General features: G+C 46.3%; 1 protein-coding gene across 1 annotated transcript; it reads left to right on the top strand.

Moving 5' to 3' along the window:
• Nucleotides 1-522: 522 nt before the first annotated feature.
• Nucleotides 523-15,821, top strand: LOC101099332 (2'-5'-oligoadenylate synthase-like protein 2). Its single transcript, XM_003994735.5, has 6 exons — nucleotides 523-924; nucleotides 6,861-7,149; nucleotides 8,374-8,549; nucleotides 12,808-13,049; nucleotides 13,529-13,670; nucleotides 15,156-15,821. The coding sequence occupies exons 1-6, from the start codon at nucleotides 727-729 to the stop codon at nucleotides 15,669-15,671; spliced, it is 1,563 nt and encodes a 520-aa protein (XP_003994784.1). The 5' UTR covers nucleotides 523-726; the 3' UTR covers nucleotides 15,672-15,821.
• Nucleotides 15,822-17,424: the final 1,603 nt, after the last annotated feature.

Raw genomic sequence — 17,424 nt, 5'->3', positions numbered from 1 at the left:
CCTAGCCATGGCTTCCCCAGACGTGCCCCATACCTACGATCTCAATGAATGGCCAAATCTTATCCTTGCCATTAACAAAAAAAAGAGAAGAAAAATCCTCCTGGCATTTTGTTGGCATGTTGTGGAAGGAGTTTGGATGAGGGCGGCTTTGACTTCATAACACCGACCCCGGCAAGTTTTTGCACACCCTGGGGATAAGGGAGACGTTGGCCTGGATGTGAGGAACAAAACAGCAAATGAAGGGTGTGTTTACCTTGGCTCTTAGAAAAGAAAGAGCTCAGTTCATCCTGGGCCTGGCCCTGAGTAGGGAAAGGATTAACAGAGGCAGGGAGAGAGAAAGGACCCTCAAGAAGGCGCCAGCTCCTGGGTGGGGGGGGGGGGGGGGGGGGGGGCGGCAGGGAAGGCCAGCACACTGGGAAACGCTCAAACTGAGAGTCAGTGAGTGATCTCCAGAGGGCGCTCGGCCCCACACTCAGCCCTTTTTTTTCCTGATCACGTAAAAACAGAAAGAAAATTACAGCTGAGCAGATTCACTTTCGGTTTCCAAACCCAGTGAGCGAGGCCTGGGAAAGAACCGCCTCTGGGCCCGAGGCCGCCCGAGGAGGAGAGGAGGAATGGAATGTGTTCCCCCCGTCCTTTAGCCTTCCGGAGAAAGGCTAGACCCCCTTACAGGGCAAGGCAGAAGCCCAGAGAATTCACCCCAAGGGGCAGCCTGGTCCTGTAGAGATGGAGCTCTTCCAGAACCTGTATGAGACCCCCGCAGACATGCTGTCCGCCTTTGTGGAGCGGAGCCTTCAGCCTGAGGGGGACTGGAAGGAGGAAGTGAAGGATGCCTGGCAGAGGATCGAACGTTTCTTCAGGGATCGATGCTTCCATGATGAGCTGGTTCTAGACCAGGAAGTCAGGGTGTTAAAGGTGGTGAAGGTGAGCCAGCGGGAACTTGAGTGGGGGACTTGAATCCCAAGCCCTGCGCTTGGAAACCATGTGACCTTGCGGGAGAGGTCATTTCATCTCTGGAAGCCTCATTACCCCCACCCCCCACCCCGTCTTTAACCTAGATTTGTTATAAGGAATAAATGAGTTAAAGCGTGGGTGTAGCAGGATTCTCACAGAGAGAGTCGTGACACCCAGGCTTTGCTTTACAGGAAGCAACTTTATTCGTGCTGTCACTGATCAGTTGGGTTCATACTGGAAGAAGTGAGCCCCCAATGCCACGTGGTGTAGTTTTTCATATATTTTTTACTTCTTTCTCTCCCATATATGGTAACACACAAACGTGTAGTCTGGTTGAGTGGTTTCATGTTACAAGGTTGTGAGGGATGTTGTCATATATGCCTATAGCCAGGTTACCTTGAGGTGTTTTTTTCCCCCCGTAGGGAGGGGACCCTACCGCGTGGACAAGTGCTTTTAAACAGTAAATCATCCTATAAATCTGAAGGATGGTAAGGGATGATGATGATTATTTGAGATCAAGCTGGTTGCCGGGGTGGCAGGAAAAATATGGCTAAGCTTGCTGTCTCTCTCAAAATAAATAAATATTTTTTAAAAAAATCTACCTAGCAATTAGGAGTACTTAATGAATTAAACGGACTGACCATGTAATTCAACACTCACTTATATCATGGTTTTTCCTGGAAAGTACTAAATTGTAATACAACTTTTAACATACCACCCTAAGTCAAAAGTGCCTTGACCATCAATCAGGCTAGGTTTTGCTAATTTCGCTAAGATGAAAGATATCTATGAACCTAAAAAATAATAATAAAGTAGCCAATTACCTTACCAGCAAAATAAGTTTATTCAGGAAAAACAAAGAATGGCAACTCAACACAGGCCAGCTTTGGCAAAACCATAATAAGCAAGTCCCACCCCAAAGTAGAGGAGGAACTTACCGGAAGGAAGAGGAAGGTGGGAGGGATTGTTCTGAAGGAAAAGCTGGTCAGAGTAATGAGACTTTCTCATTGGCTGAGTTGCAGGGGTCGTCGGTTCCTTGCAGAAAATGCAACGTGCATCTTTTGGGGGGGGGGGCGGAGCACTGCAATTGATGTGTCTGTTTACAATTCTGTTGGGGTCTGTAATTGACAATTCCTGCAATTGATATTGAGTGGTCCCGCTCCTCCTGCTGGCCTCCCCCTCTGGCCTCAGACCCCATTTTGTGAGGTCTCCCTTAATTTTCATAAATCTAAAATTTACTTAAGTAAATCAGGCTTTGCCTTGGGTGTGGTATGGCTGCCAAAGGAAGGACCCGCGGCTTTAAGGAATTTTTTTTTTTTTTTTAAGAATCTTTAAATAAAGGATGGAAACCAAAGAGTCAGGGGTGTCACCAGCATAGCAGGAGCTTCCAAAATGGAAATCAAGAATTACAAACTCTCTAGTTAAAAAGATACAAACTTTGCACCGCCGGGCTCTGCCTGTTCCACATAGCTGAATTTCCTGGAGGGACTGTAATGTATGCTTTCAGGACCGAAAACCAAAAAAAAAAAAAAAAAAAAAAAGAACCAGAAATGGGACACATATTCTCTGAAGGGTGGGATTGAAAGTGTTCAAGTGGGGCGCCTGGGTGGCGCAGTCGGTTAAGCGTCCAGCTTCAGCCAGGTCACCATCTCGCGGTCGGTGAGTTCGAGCCCCACGTCAGGCTCTGGGCTGATGGCTCAGAGCCTGGAGGCTGTTTCCGATTCTGTGTCTCCCTCTCTCTCTGCCCCTCCCCCGTTCATGCTCTGTCTCTCTCTGTCCCAAAAATAAATAAACGTTGAAAAAAAAAATTAAAAAAAAAAAAAAGAAAGTGTTCAAGTATTTTAACACATGTCGCAAAAAGAGCTCCTCCGTGAATTTGAAAGTGCTGTGTTTCCATTGGAGATGCACGTTGCATTTTCTACATGCCATTTTATGTTACTTCGAATACCCCTGCCCTGAAGTTCCCATTCTCACTTTTAGGGCTATGTGTCAAGTGGAGGCTATTTGAAGAAGAAGAAGGAAAAAATCACTTTCCCTTTCCCTCTTGTTCTCTCAATGATCTTTATTTCCAGAAGTTTCAATACTCCTGGAATAACTATGTCCCAAGTATTTTGAGCTGTACCAGAAATGCCTAGAACGAATGTTTATGGAGTTAAACGCCCTGTTTGGATAAACACTGGTAAACCAGCAACTGCAAAAAGGACACACGTTGGTAACGAATGTTTCTGTTTCTATGTGAGGAGGAAGGAAGGAAGAGGTTACATTGCACCAAGTCAACACTTCCTTCTCTCTGCCTTTCTGGACCTTGGTAAGCACTAGACTTTCTAAGTTGCATCTAGTTTTCGTGATTCCGTCTATCCATATGGTGGTGAGAGTACTGTGACTTTCTTGAGTTAAATGTACTGATACCATTGGATTTCCTACCACGAGTGACCTAGAGAGTCTTCTGGGACCAACAGTAACTTTTGCAAAGATACCCCCTGCAGTGCTTGATCACGGCCATCCTTTGACATCTATATTCTTCCTTGTACTATTCTGTTTTCTCAGGTCAAGGAACCCGATGCCAAAATCAAGGCTACATGGGAACCTGAGATCAAAATTACCTCATAATTAAAAAAAAATTTTTTTTTCACATTTATTTATTTTTGAGACAGAGCTTGCACAGGGGAGGGGCAGAGAAAGGGAGACAGAATCTGAAGCAGTCTCCAGGTTCTGAACTGTCAGCACAGAGCCCAATGTGGGGCTCGAACCTGTGAACCTCAAGATCATGACCTGAGCTGAAGTCGGCTACTTAACCATCTGAGCCACCCAGGCGCCCCAGCCTCATGTGATTTAAAAAAAAAAAAAATTTTTTTTTTGGATTTATTTATTTTTGGTAGAGAGAGACAGCGCACAAGTGGGGGAGGGGCAGAGAGAGAAGGAGGCATGGAATCAGAAGCAGCCTCCAGGCTCGGAGCTGTCAACACAGGGTCGGACAAGGGGCTTGAACTCACGGGCTCAAACTCACAAACCGCGAGATCATAACCTGAGCCTAAGTCAGATGCTTAACCACCCAGGCGCCCCTCATGATTTTTTTTAACGTTTATTTTTGAGAGAAAGAGAGAGAGACAGAGCACGAGCAGGAGAAGGGCAGAGAGGGAGAGAGGGAGACACAGAATCTGAAGCAGGCTCCAAGCTGTCAGCACAGAGCCTGATGTGGGGCTCGAACCCACGAACCGCGAGATCATGACCTGAGCTGAGGTCGGACGCTTAACCGACTGAGCCACCCAGGCGCCCCGTGATTTTTAAAAACTATACAAGTAATTTCTGGCACCAACCCAGATGAAGTAAGGCTCTTACAAACTCTCACACAAATTACAGCTAAAACTCTGGACAGACATCAAAAAACAAGTGTTTAAGAACTCTGAAAAGTAAACAACATTAGGCAGATTTGGGACCGAAGTCAAAACTCAAATAACAACCTATAACAAAGGTGGTTACAGTGGAGCAAACTAGCAGTACATGGAACAACATGGATGGATGTCAAAAGCACTGTGCTCAGTGAAAACAAAAAGCCGGCTTCTAAAAAGTCCCATACAGTACAATTGCCTTTGTGTCCTTCTTGAAATGACAGCATTATGGAAATGGAAAACAAATTAGTGGTTTCTAGGGTTTAGAGATGGGGGGGGGCAGGTGGTTAGGTCTCTAAAAGAGCAGAAGGAGGAAATACAATGAGATAGCTCTGTATCCTGATTTCGGTGGTGATTGTAGGAATCTACACATGCATAAAATGTCTTAGAACTATATGCCTTGCATCGATGTTGATTTCCTGGCTATAATTAGATAAGGTGTGATCATTGGGAGGAAACTGCAGACCTGTCTAAACTATTTTCCTGCATACCTGTAGTTATTTCAAAATAAAAATCAATTTATTGTGCGGGGGAGAAGAGCCAGCCCCCTTCCCTGCCTACTGAAGGAGACCCCCAGATCCCCCTTCCTCAGAGGACATGTTCATTTCAGCGCTGTTTACCCAGCCAAGGAGCAGACACAGCCCCTCAGACGTAGCAACAACCCCCGGAATTTGGGAGTCTTTATTTTTCTTTTAATGTTTATGCATTTATTTTTGGGAGAGCGATAGAGGGTGAGTAGAGGAGGAGCAGAGAGGCCGACAGAATCCCAAGCAGGCTCCACGCGGTCAGGACAGAGCTCGACGTGTGGCTCAAACCCGCAAACCGTGAGATCATGACCTGAGCCGAAACCAAGAGTCAGACGCTTAACCGACTGAGCCACCCAAGCTCCCCGAAATTTGAGTCTTTAAAAATAACATTCCCCAGGACAGGGGAACAAATAAATAAACTTTATTTAAATATACATATATTTATACATAAGTGTGTGTGTATATATATATATATATATACATACATAAGTATATATATACGTGTGTGTGTATATATATGTATATATATGTATATATAAACTTAACAACATATATAACATTCCATAGGACAGTGGCTGCCTTTCCACACTTCGGCGGAAGAGGACACATTTTCTCCTTCTCTTGTTGAGGTTTCTTTTGACCAAATATTAAGAACATGTAGTTTTCTAGTTCATTCCCTGCAACTGCATCGGCACTAAGTAGGGGGAAAGGACAAGGCAAGAGGAAGATCATTTGCAGGTGAACTGAGGGCAGGCAGGACTTTCCGTCCTCAGTCCCCCTCCAGTAGGGGGACCCCATCCTCACTTTGTACCGGGATTTCGATGCTTGTCCATGACATCCGAATTCCTTTTCCTTGCTTCTTTCTTTTCCAGGAAAGATTTATTTAAAAAAAAATTTTTTTAATGTTTATTTAATTTTGAGAGAGACAGACTGACAAACAGAGCGTGAGTGGGGGAGAGGCAGAGAGAGAGGTGGGGGGAGACGCAGAATCTGAAGCGGGCTTTAGGCTCTGAGCTGTCAGTACAGAGTCTGATGCGGGGCTCGAACTAACAAACGGCGAAGGAGAGATTTGCGATGCATCTTTCAAGGCTACTGTTGTGCCTTGTTCTATGAACACATATGTTACCTACACACTGGAAATTCCAGCATCCCTGCCTACCCACACATCCGCACACACAAAGTCCAAAAAATGTATTTGTGCATACGCACACAAAACATATGTACAAAATACATACGTACAAGTATGGTTGCCTAGGCCAGAGCTGTCCAATAGAACTTTCCCAGTGATGGAAATGTTCTACACATGTGCCCCCCAATGTAATCATCACTCTCTGTGGGCGGCTGTTGAGCACTTGAAGTGAGGCTGGTGTGACTATGAAACTGAATTTATAAATTTCATTTCATTTAAATTTAAGTAGCCACAGGGGCACCCGGGTGGCTCAGTTGGTTGAGCGTCTGACTTCGGCTCAGGTCACGATCTCACAGTTGGTGGGTTTGAGCCCCACATCGTCGGGCTCTGTGCTGACATCTCAGAGCCTGGAGCCTGGTTCAGATTCTGTGTCTCCCTCTCTGTCTCTCTGCCCCTCCCCCACTCATCCTCTGTCTCTCAAAAATAAACATACATTAAATTTAAGCAGCCACATGTGGCTCTTGGCTACCGTGTTGGACGGCACGCAGTTAGGCATCGAACATCTCTGGAATGAGCTAGAAGAAGCTGGTAACTGTGGGGGCCTCTGCAGAAGGAGTTTAGGGCCTGAGGTACAGGAGGGTTTTACGTTTCCTTTATATTCTTTGAACTGTTTATCATGTACTTAACTTTTCTAAATGAATGAAAAGACGTGGTCGGCAAAGGCCACCATGTACGGAGGAAACTAGGAGCTCCTTTGGTCTACCTGTGTAGACAGCCTAACATGAGGCCCCTGGCTTCACCCCAGCCTCAAAGCTTCAGTCCCCAGGGGAGGTGAAGCTCCAACATTACTGTCCTCCCCAGGGTGGATCCTCCGGGAAGGGGACGACGCTGAACTACAGCTCCGACGTGGACTTGGTTTTGTTCCTGAGCTGCTTCCCCAGCTTCCAAGACCAGGCAGAACACCGTGCATCTGTCATCAGTTTCATCGAGAAGAGACTGACTCAGTATGGCAGGAGCCTGGCCTACAGCATCACCATGGTCCCGCAGAGAGAGACGACCAGGGTCCCCCGCTCCCTGTCCTTCCACGTCAAGGCCAGGAAGAACAGTGAAGCCATTGGAGTGGATGTGCTCCCAGCCTATGACGCTCTAAGTAAAGAAAACAATGGGGCGGGGCCAGAGAAACTAGGCAGGGGCCCTCCACCAACCTGGCCTTGGGGGAGGTTTGGGAAAGTGGAAGTCAGAGTGGGGAGAGTGGAGTTTGCCTTTTTTTCCCTGAAGGGCTGGGACTGGAGCTATACCTTGAAGATTAATTCCTTCCATAAACTCATGTGTTTCCATGTCCGCTGCCGGGGAGCTAGGGAACTTCTGGATTCCCACCCAACCCAGGGAGGAGACTCTTCTCTGACCTTCTGGGAAACACCAGGGCAAGTAGGCACTTCAGGGTCTTTGGAGTTAGCTTGGAATCTTTTTCTTCATGTTTCTTTATTTTTGACAGAGAGAGCATGAGCAGGGGAGGGGCAGAGAGAGGGGGGGACAGAAGATCCCAAGAGGGCTCTGCACTGATAGTAGAAGCCCGACACGGGGTTCGAACTCACGAACCATGAGATCATGACCTGAGCCAAAGCCGGTCTCTCAACCAACCGAGCCACCCAGGCACCCCTAGGTCGGAATCATTCTTAAAGACAGGGCTCTGGGGGCATCTGGGTGGCTCGGTGGGTTAAGCGGCCAACTCTTGATTTTGGCTCAGGTCATGATCTCACGGTTTGTGAGATCGAGCCCCAAGTCAGACTGTGTGCTGACAGTGTGGAGCCTGCTTGGGATTCTCTCTCTACCTCTCTCTCTGTCCACACACTCGCAAGTGTGTGCTCTCCCTCTCAAAATAAATAAATAAACTTAAAAAAACAAACAAACCAGGGCTCTTAATGTCTTCAAATTTTGGCAATAAGACTTACTAACTATACGGCCTTGAGCAAGCTATCTAACACCTCCAAGACTCAATATACCAGCCTGCCAAATGGCATAATGTCAGGTTGAACCATAGGAAATTGGCAACATTTGACCACGCGTGGGCCTCAAAAAGGGCACTCCCTATGGGTCCACTTAATTTTACCTGCTGCATGGAGCTGTTCTAAGGATTCCGTGAGCTTAACCCAGTGTCTGACTCATGCTAAGTCTTTGGTCAATGGGAGTTCTTTAAAATCTATGTGACTTTTGAGGGGGCCACCAAACCCTCTAAGCTTCCGTTGGAAAATGGGAAACATAATGCTGTTCGTGCAGGAGACGATTCATGTCCACTGGATACCTCGTGGTTTTATTTCCCATCTTCCTCTCCTCAAAGAGTGGATTTTCTCACACAGGTTCTTTTGTCTCCCAGGAAATTTTTGCCCGGACTCGAAACCATCTCCGGAAATCTATGAAGATTTGATAACCAGTGGCGGCCACCCTGGGGAGTTCTCACCAAGCTTCACAGAGCTACAGAGGCACTTTGTGAAAAGTCGCCCTGTCAAGCTGAAGAACCTTCTGCGACTGATGAAACATTGGTACCTGCAGGTGTGGGGCTGGGCTACCGGGCTGGGAGGTGCAGGGACAACAAGGAGGGCAGGTGCACGCTAACATTTTTTTTTTTTTAAGAGAAAAAAATGGAAACAAGCCATCTCAGAATAGAGCTAAATAGGGACGCCTGGGTGACCCAGTCGATTAAGCGTCCGACTTCGCCTCAGGTCACCATCTTGTAGTTCGTGAGTTCGAGCCCCCCATTGGGCTCTGTGCCCGCAGCTCAGAGCCTGGAGCCTGCTTCGGATTCTGTGTCTCCCTCTCTCTCTGCCCCTCCCCGCCTCTGTCTCGCAAAAAACAAATAAATACTTTTAAAAAATTAAAAAAAAAAAAAGAATAGAGCTAAATAGTGTAGGCAGGTGATGTAATTGGAAACTGAATTGTAGGGAGTTGGACAGCATTTTGCATTATTGTGGCTGTTCTTTGTTGTTGCTCTATTCTGTTAACTTTTTTTTTTTTACATCCAAGTTAGTTAGCATATAGTGCAACAATGATTCCAAGGAGTAGATTCCTTAATGCCTCTTACCCATTTAGCCCATCCCCCCTCCCACAATCCCTCCCATAACCCTCTGTTTGTTCTCCATATTTAAGAGTCTCTTCTGTTTTGTCCCCTTCACTGTTTTTATATTATTTTTGTTTCCCTTCCCGTATGTTCTTCTGTTTTGTCTCTTAAAGTCCTCATCTGAGTGAAGTCATATGATTTTAGTCTTTCTGACTAATTTCACTTAGCATAATACCCTCCAGTTCCATCCATGTAGTTGCAAATGGCAAGATTTCATTCTTTTTGATTACCGAGTAATACTCCATTGTACATATATACCACATCTTCTTTATCCATTCATCCATCGGTGGACATTTGAGCTCTTCCCATACTTTGGCTATTGTCGATAGTGCTGCTATAAACATTGGGGTGCATGTGTCCCTTCAAAACAGCACACCTGTATCCCTTGGATAAGTACCTAGTAGTGCAATTGCTGGGTCGTAGAGTTGTTCTATTTTTCATTTTTTGAGGAACCTCCATACTGTTTTCCAGAGTGGCTGCACCAGTTTGCATTCCCACCAACAATGCAAAAGACATCCTCTTTCTCTGCATCCCCGCCAACATCTGTTGTTGCCAGAGTTGGTAATGTTAGCCATTCTGACAGGTGTGAGGTGGTGTCTCATTGTGGTTTTGATTTGCGTTTCCCTGATGATGAGTGACGTTGAGCATCTTTTCATGTATCTGTTAGCCATCTGGATGTCTTCTTTGGAGAAGTGTCTATTCATGTCTTTTGCCCATTTCTTCACTGGGTTATTTGTTTTTTGGGTTTTGAGTTTGGTAAGTTCTTTATCTGATATGTCGTTTGCAATTATCTTCTCCCATTCCGTCAGTTGCCTTTTAGTTTTGCTGATTGTTGCCTTCTCTGTGCAGATATTCTCTTAACTTCTAACGCACCGTGCCTTGGTCACAGCCTCTTGGTTTCTAAAGGACAATTAAATGGTTCCTGACATGCACAAATGTGATTTTCCACAGGCTTCAGACCTCAGGCATTTCATACAACAGTAAGAAGAAAGCTACCACGTATCAACCTTTTTTTTTTTAATTTTTTTTAACGTTTATTCATTTTTTGAGAGACAGAGAGAGACAGAGTGTGCGCAGGGGAGGGGCGGAGAGAGAGGGAGACACAGAATCCGAAGCAGGCTCCAGGCTCTGAGCTGTCAGCACAGAGCCCGACGCGGGGCTCAAACCCACAAACTGTGAGATCATGACCTGAGCCGAAGTCAGATGTTTAACCGACTGAGCCACCCAGACGCCCCGCTATGTATCAACCATTAATTGTCTGCCGTGGTCTATGCTGAGTGCTCTGCATATTTTTTTCTCAGTCTTTCCAACAGCACTGTAATGTATGTATTTTTCATTAGCCCCATTTCGGGGATGAAAAAGCCAAGGCTCAAGGGCTAAAGTTGGGCTGAGATTTGAACATAAAGGTGCCTGCCTGTGTGCTCTTAATCAACAATGCCACCTGGCTTTTTACAATAATAATTTATTTCATGGGGTTCCTGGGTGGCTCAGTCGGTTAAACGTCCAGCTCTTGATCTCTGCTCAGGTCATGATCTCATGGTTCATGGGTTTGAGCCTCACATCAGGCTCTGCACTGGCAGTGTAGGGGGTGCTTAGGATTCTCTCTCCCTCTCTCTCTGCTCTTCCCCCGCTCTCTCACTCTCTCTCTCTTTCAAAATAAATTAAAAACATTTAAAATAATAATAATAATAATAATTTTTGTAATCATAATTTTCATAATAACAATTTTTTTTCTGATTATTTGTATGTTACATTGGGCTCATGAAAAATTCAAGTGATGAAAAAAAAGCATAAGAGAGAAGGCAAAATTTACATGAAATGCGGGGTGCTTGGGTGGCTCAGATGGTTGAGTGTCCGACCTCGGCTCAGGTCATGGTCTCACAGTTCCTGAGTTCGAGCCCCACATCCGGCTCTGTGCTGTCAGCTCAAAGCCTTGAGCCTGCTTCAGATTCTGTGTGTTTCTCTTTGCCCCTCCCCCACTCATGCTCTGTCTCTCTCTCAAAAATATATAAACATAGGGGCGCCTGGGTGGCGCAGTCGGTTAAGTGTCCGACTTCAGCCAGGTCACGATCTCGCGGTCCGTGAGTTCGAGCCCCGCGTCGGGCTCTGGGCTGATGGCTCAGAGCCTGGAGCCTGTTTCCGATTCTATGTCTCCCTCTCTCTCTGCCCCTCCCCTGTTCATGCTCTGTCTCTCTCTGTCCCAAAAATAAATAAATGTTGAAAAAATATATATATATATATATAAACATTAAAAAAATATCTGTTAAATTTACACAAGATGTGTGAGATGATACTAATAACATTTTTGGAGACTATGCCTTACGCCCCTCTTTGTATCTGTGTTCACACAGCTCATGCCTGGAGCTTACTTAAGTGGAATCCTATCACGTGTACTCTTTCTATGGTACACTCTTTACAAAAACGCATTTGCTTACGGACCTTTGGAGTTGAACTTTGGGGACTTAACCTGTTCGTGTATTTTGCATCTTCTCCCATTGGGACATTTTCTTATCAATGGAAAGACCTTTTTGTAAATATTTACCATTATTTCTCATGTGTTGCAAATATTTTTACCAATCGACCGCTCCTCTATGGACCTTAGTTATCGTATCTTTGACAATACAATTATTTCTAATTTTTAAACTACACAAACAGGGCTGACTTTTCTGGGTTGTCGTTTTTCTATCTTGCCGGCAGTGTGTAGGTGGTCTTTTAATTTTCTTCTAATATGTCTCATATACATTTTTACTCCATTTGCAATCTATTTTGGTATTTGGTGTGACAGTGGGATCATCTTAATTTTCTTCCAAATTGGCTGACAAGTCGCGCTAGCATCATTTGTTGGATTATGCATTTTTTTCCCATTGTTCATCACCCTTACCGGTTGTTAAATTTCTGTATCCACTGGGCACTCTGTTCTGTTACACTTGGCTACGGTTTATACTGACACCAAAACCACACCATTTGGGGGACAACTGCTTTCTAAGTCATATCTGAGAAAACAAATACCAACCTCTCTGTTTTTCTTTTTCATAATTTTCTTGGGTCTCCTAAGCATTTATTCCCGTATTTGAATCTTAAGATCATTTTTCTCCCACTAAAAAACACCAGTGGGATGCTAATTGTAATTACAATAAATTTCTAAATTAATTTTTGAGGCACTGAAAATTTCCCATGATTACACCTTCTCCATCTTTCAGTTTGTTCCGATTTTATGTTTTCAGTGTGTCGATGTGTTTTTGTTTTTAATTAGCTTCCATATACACTATATTATATTGCCTCCCCCATTCCGACTCACTGACCCAGAAGGCCCATGAGAGGCCTCGGTTTCCTCTTTCATTGAAATTTTGATGGCCCCAGGACAGAATCCATCTAGAGCCCAAGCTGCTGGGCTCATTTCAGATTTCATGGATGTGCTACATAATCCAGATGTAAAATGGAGTTGACAAAATAGTTATTTTATTTCTTTATTGTTATGCAAGCTCTATACCCAACATGGGGCATGAACTCACAACCCTAAGATCAAGAGTCAATGCTCCACTGGCTGACCCAGCCAGGCACCCCTGAAGTTGACAGAATATTACTGGGACCTGGAAACTCCCAGTTGCCAGGGTAGCAATCTCATATCCATTCTCTCTGTCTCTCTCCCTCCCTCCCTCTCTCTTTCCCTCTCCCCACCCCTCAACCCTGCAGTACTTGAAACCTAAATATCGAAACAAAGCATTGCCCGCAAAGTACGCGCTAGAGCTACTGACCATCTACGCCTGGGAAATAGGTACAGATGAAAGTGAGAACTTCAACCTGGATGAAGGGTTTAGAGCCGTGATGGAACTCCTCATAGATTATGAAGACATCTGCGTCTATTGGACCAAGTACTATGATTTCCAAAATGAGACTGTCAGAATCTACATCAAACAACAGTTGAAGGAATGCAGGTGAGTATTCCTTTCAGCTGCAAGGAATAGAAAGCCCAACTCATGCGAGTTTCAAACTAAGGGGAACTTACTGGCTTTTGTAACTGAGAAGTCCAAAGATGAAGGAAGCTTCAGGTGTGATGTGATCCAGATGTTCACTATGTCCTCAGGGTCCCATTCTGTGAAATCTCCCCTTCCCGGGGGGGTTTACCTTGGAATTCAGGCTCATCTCTTCATGACTTCCATCTTTTCTAGTCTTCTCATCTGAACTCCTCCCTTCCACTGCAAGAGGGAGTACACCTTTGTCCTGGGATTCTAAGCAGAATCCCCGAGGCTCACTCTGATGGGGTTACAATTTGTAACCTAATCCAATCATGAACCGAGAACTTGAGCTTACAGGAAGGCTTCCCTTCACACAAGCATGTACGATCCCATAGACTTGAGTGACAGAGGCCAGGATCCTAAGTGTGATGGAGATCCACTCCCTTTCTCTCTCCCAGGCCAGTGATCCTGGACCCAGCTGACCCTACCAACAACCTGGGAAAGGAAAAGAGATGGGACCTCGTGGCCAAAGAGGCTGCTCACTGCCTGAGGCAGGCCTGCTGTAGGAATGAAGACCCCAGCCAGGGCTGGCATGTACAGGTACAGTCACTGTCCCCAACCCCCAGTCGTGATTCAATGATGACCGCACGTCAACTCCCCCAAGAATCCCCTCAAGGGGCACCTGGGTGGCTCAGGTCACGATCTTGCGGTTCATGAGTTTGAGCCCCTCTGAGCTGTCAGCACAGAGCCTGGAGCCTGCTTCTGATTCTGTGTCTCCTTCTCTGTCTGCCCCTCCCCTGCTTGCACTCTGTCTCTGTCTCTCTCTCAAAAACAAATAAGCATTTAAAAGAGAGAGAGAGAGAGAGAGAGAGGGATCAGGGCACCTGGGTGGCTTAGTCGGTTAAGCGTCCAACTCTTGGTTTCAGCTCAAGTCACGATGTCACCGTTCATGAGTTCAAGCCCCACATCGGGCTCCTTGCTGACAATGCAGAGCCTGCTAGGGATTCTCTCTCTCCCTCTCTCTGTCCCTCCCCCACTCACTGTCTCTATCTCTCTCCAAATAAGTTAATACGTTTAAAAAATTTTTTAACGTTAATAAAAAAGAAAAAGATGTAAAAAAAAAAGAAAGAGAAAGAGACTTAATAGACACAACCAGAACAGTCAGTGAGGAACACAGGATTTGACCACAGACAACAATACCAGTGGTGAAGGCCCCTGGGCACAGCTTTTCCTGAACCATCATAGCAGTCTTGGGTCTGAACACTACATAGAAATCCAGGCTTCAAAGCCCCGGACTATTAGCTCATCTGAGAGCTAATCTCCCCAACCTGCCACTCCCAGAGAAATCTTGTTGCCCCTCCCACATGTCACATCCCACGGGAAAATTCTGAGGCTGGCCTCAAAGGCAGATCTGCGTAACCATATAACATGAAGTCCAAACCAGGATATTCACCCAGGAGATGGGGTGAGGCTAATTATGCCAGAACAAGGCACATACACCTGGACTGCCCTAGACCAACAGGAACATCGGGTCACCCTGGATTAACAGCTGTGTCATGCATGATGCAGTGAATGAAAGTACCGTAGTTTTTATGACCACTACCCCCCCTACTGAAAGATTCTTTAGGCTGCTCCCAGACTTTTGCCATCACAGTGAATATCCTTGAGCATATGGCCCAGTGCCTGACATCTGTTAGGCTATTTAACCTAGAACAACCCTATGATGCACCTGTGGGGTAGGCGCAAATGTTATCCCCGTGTGACAGGTGGGGACTCTGAATAACGCCACACAGGAGGAGTGGCTCTTTGGAGAACGGTTGCCACTTGTTACTCTGATCAGGGTGAGAGTCACAGGACAGAGGGTGACCCAGTGGTCCTGTAAGCCTAGGGCGACCGAATGTTCTGTTTTGCCTGGGACAGTCCTGGTTTATACCCGTTGGCTGCGATAATCATCGATAGCCCCTTTTTCTACTCCAAGTGTCTGGGTAGGCGATACATCATATCATTGGTAGACAAGAAGAGGAGGATTTGGAGGCAACAGCCACGACCATCACATATCTTTGTCTGCTCCTCCTTCCCTTCCAGCCAGCAAGAGAGGTCCAGGTGGTGGTGAAAAAGACAGGAGAGGAGGCCTGGATATTGTCGGTGGACCCCTACAGTCCCATCTGGAAGATGAAAACGGAGATCAAGAGGACGTTTGGCCTCAGAGGGCAACAGCGTCTCTCCTTCCAGGAGCCGGGAGGGGAACGGCAGCTGCTCAGTAGCCAGCGGACGTTAGCTCATTACGGGATCTTCTCTAAGGTTAGCATCCGGGTGCTGGAGACCTTCCCTCCCGAGATCCAGGTCTTCGTGAAGAACTCTAGCGGCCAGAGCAAGCCTTATGCCATCCACCCTGACGACTCTATCTATGCCTTGAAAGAGAAGATTGAGGAGGCCGAAGGACCTTACGTGGAGGATCAGATACTAAAGTTCCAGAATCGGAAACTGAGGAATCACTGCAGCCTCTCAGACCTGCAGATCAAAGACTGTGACACCATCATGCTCATTAGGAGAAGCCACAGGCCCCTAGGAGTGCCCACGGTCGGGTTGTACATGATATAGACTTCTATGGCCCTCTTCCCCCACCCACCCCCTTCTACCCAGGCCACTGTGATTTTCTGAAGCATAAATATGAATAGACCCTTCCCCTGCGTGAAGTCCTCCAATGGCCCTGTTACCTATGTAATAAAGTTCAAGTTCTTTTGCTTGGCATTCAAGGTCCTTGACAATTTAGCCCTTGCTTACCTCTTAATCTCGCCTCACCACTCTCAAAACACACCAGATGTGCCCAAACCCTTGCATCTCCAGAGCACTGAATGCCGGATCATACCTCCATGACTGTGAATCAACTATTCCTTTCCCCATGCTTTCGTCTTTCAACACGCACACCTCTAAGTCAATCTCCAAGTATGGACCCCAGACCAGCAGAATTGGCGTATCCCCCGGGAACATCTTAGAAATGAGATTTCTCAACAACTGTGCCGGATTCACCCGAGTCAGTTCTTGGTGGTGGGACTCAGCCATCTGTGTCTCAACAAGCCTTCCAAGTCATTTTCTGCCGCTACACCCAGGTCAGACCTTCCGTGAAAGCACTTGGGACCCTCATTGTGTTCCCGTGTGGGGATCATAAGTCTCCCTGATTTAAAGAGACTTGACAAGAGCCTTATTCCTGTGTCCCCGTGGTCTAGAATGCTGCTGGCCTGATGTACATGTTCAGCACGTACTTGCTGAACAAACAAACGAACCAAAGAATGACTTTGAATTCTTCCCTCTTATCTTCCTGACGGTCTCAAGCCAGTTCTGTTTTGGAGACCACATGGTTTGGAATGCTCCCCCACCCGTCCCCCAGCTTACGTCTCATTCTTTGAGATTGCCCATTCTCCTCCATACAAGCCCGGTGCTGGAGTCGTAGACCATTCCATGCTCCTACCCAATAGCTTCACTCATCTGTCCAAACCTAACCACCCAAAGGAATCAGCTGACCCAGCATAGAATCCATCTATTGGCTTTACTTGGCCGATCAGATTTTGAGTCCTGGTGGGTGGGACCAGTTCCCAGTATAGTTAAATAAGGGTGAACATCTAAGCAGAAATGCAATTGGAACAGATCAGCCTCAGCTCAAGTCTACAGGTGAGTAAAAAGACACCCCTCCACGCAGACAATGGAGCACTGGAGCCACGCATAGCAAGAGAGAATCCAAAGCCCTTACACAGCCCCAGGGAGAGACACTGCGGCGGGGGGGGGGGGTGCCTGTTAGACCTGCCCTTTTAAAAAATTGGGCGCCTGGGTGGTTCAGTCAGTTGAGCGTCCGACTTCGGCTCAGGTCATGATCTCACAGTTCGTGGGTTCGAGCCCCGCGTCGGGCTCTGTGCTGACAGCTCAGAGCCTGGAACCTGTTTCAGATTCTGTGTCTCCCTCTCTCTCTGCCCCTCCCCCACTTGCACTCTGTCTCTCTCTGTCTCAAAAATAAATAAACATTAAAAAAAAAATCAAATCCCCCCCAGCCTTTCATCAGTCTAAATTGAGCAGATCACAGCGGATCAGGTGTGCCCCAAAGCCTTGACTAACGTCTGCTTCTTCAACTCAGTACAATTCTTTTTCTCTGTTCCTCACTAAATTCATAGTTCCATGCATCGACATGGCATTGACACCAAGAGTCTCTACCACCATGATGTCATTGAATCCCTATCCTCCCAGCTAACCCCGGAAGTTAGATGGAGGAGTAGGATTAACACCTTCTCTCCCGTTTTACAGGTGAGAATCCTGAGGGTTAGAGGCATTCCACAACACGCCCTTCCCAGTCTTTCCCGACTCA

Source organism: Felis catus, chromosome D3, assembly GCF_018350175.1.
Source record: "Felis catus isolate Fca126 chromosome D3, F.catus_Fca126_mat1.0, whole genome shotgun sequence".
Lineage (NCBI taxonomy): Eukaryota > Metazoa > Chordata > Mammalia > Carnivora > Felidae > Felis > Felis catus.
This window is presented reverse-complemented; position numbering and strand designations above follow the sequence as displayed.

Bases quoted from the DNA above. Each gene is read 5' to 3' on its own strand.
- LOC101099332 (XM_003994735.5), top strand. From the start codon at position 727: ATGGAGCTCTTCCAGAACCTGTATGAGACCCCCGCAGACATGCTGTCC. The intron at 7,150-8,373 runs GTAAAGAAAACA...TTTGTCTCCCAG, and splicing joins CCCAGCCTATGACGCTCTAA to GAAATTTTTGCCCGGACTCG. The intron at 13,671-15,155 runs GTACAGTCACTG...CTTCCCTTCCAG, and splicing joins GCCAGGGCTGGCATGTACAG to CCAGCAAGAGAGGTCCAGGT.